General features: G+C 57.2%; 1 protein-coding gene across 1 annotated transcript in view; it reads right to left on the bottom strand.

Moving 5' to 3' along the window:
* Positions 1–259: 259 nt before the first annotated feature.
* The window catches only part of ETH_00039640 (uncharacterized protein), a gene marked incomplete at both ends in the record, with an annotated part of 1128 nt that continues 941 nt past the window's right edge, over positions 260–446 (bottom strand). Inside the window, 2 exons of the mRNA XM_013376954.1 lie at positions 260–303; positions 388–446. Coding sequence (XP_013232408.1) covers positions 260–303; positions 388–446 — 103 coding nt within the window. The remainder of the gene's footprint in view (positions 304–387) is intronic.

Genomic DNA, 446 nt, shown 5'->3' with positions numbered 1-446 from the left:
AGCCGCAGCAGCAGCAGCAGCAGCAGCAGCAACACCAGCAGCAGCAGCAGCAGCAGCAGCAGCAGGCATCGCGGGACGGTGGAAGCACCAGAGCCAGCAGAACCAGCTTGGTGAATGCAGCAGCACCACAGCCACTAGGAGCAGCAGCAGCACCAACAGCAGCATCAGCAGCAGCAGCAAACCTGGGAGGTGGCAGACGTAAAGCCCATGGGGCCTTCCTTTCTTTTCTTTGAAAAGCAGAACAGCAGAATAGCCTCCTTCAATTGCAGCCTTGCAGACTGTCTTCACTGAGGTCCGCAGCCGCTGCACGCCAAACCCTAAACCCTAAACCCTAAACCCTAAACCCTAAACCCTGGGGGCTAGATGTGCCCGCTGCAGCAAACGCACCCTGTAGTAATAGGCCCCTGGCAGCACCAGAAGAATCTCCTTCAAGAAGTCGTGGAATC

Source organism: Eimeria tenella, genomic scaffold, assembly GCF_000499545.2.
Source record: "Eimeria tenella Houghton genomic scaffold, Eth_scaff4219, whole genome shotgun sequence".
Lineage (NCBI taxonomy): Eukaryota > Apicomplexa > Conoidasida > Eucoccidiorida > Eimeriidae > Eimeria > Eimeria tenella.
Note: the sequence above shows the minus strand (reverse complement) of the source record. Positions and strands in the feature narration are given on the sequence as shown.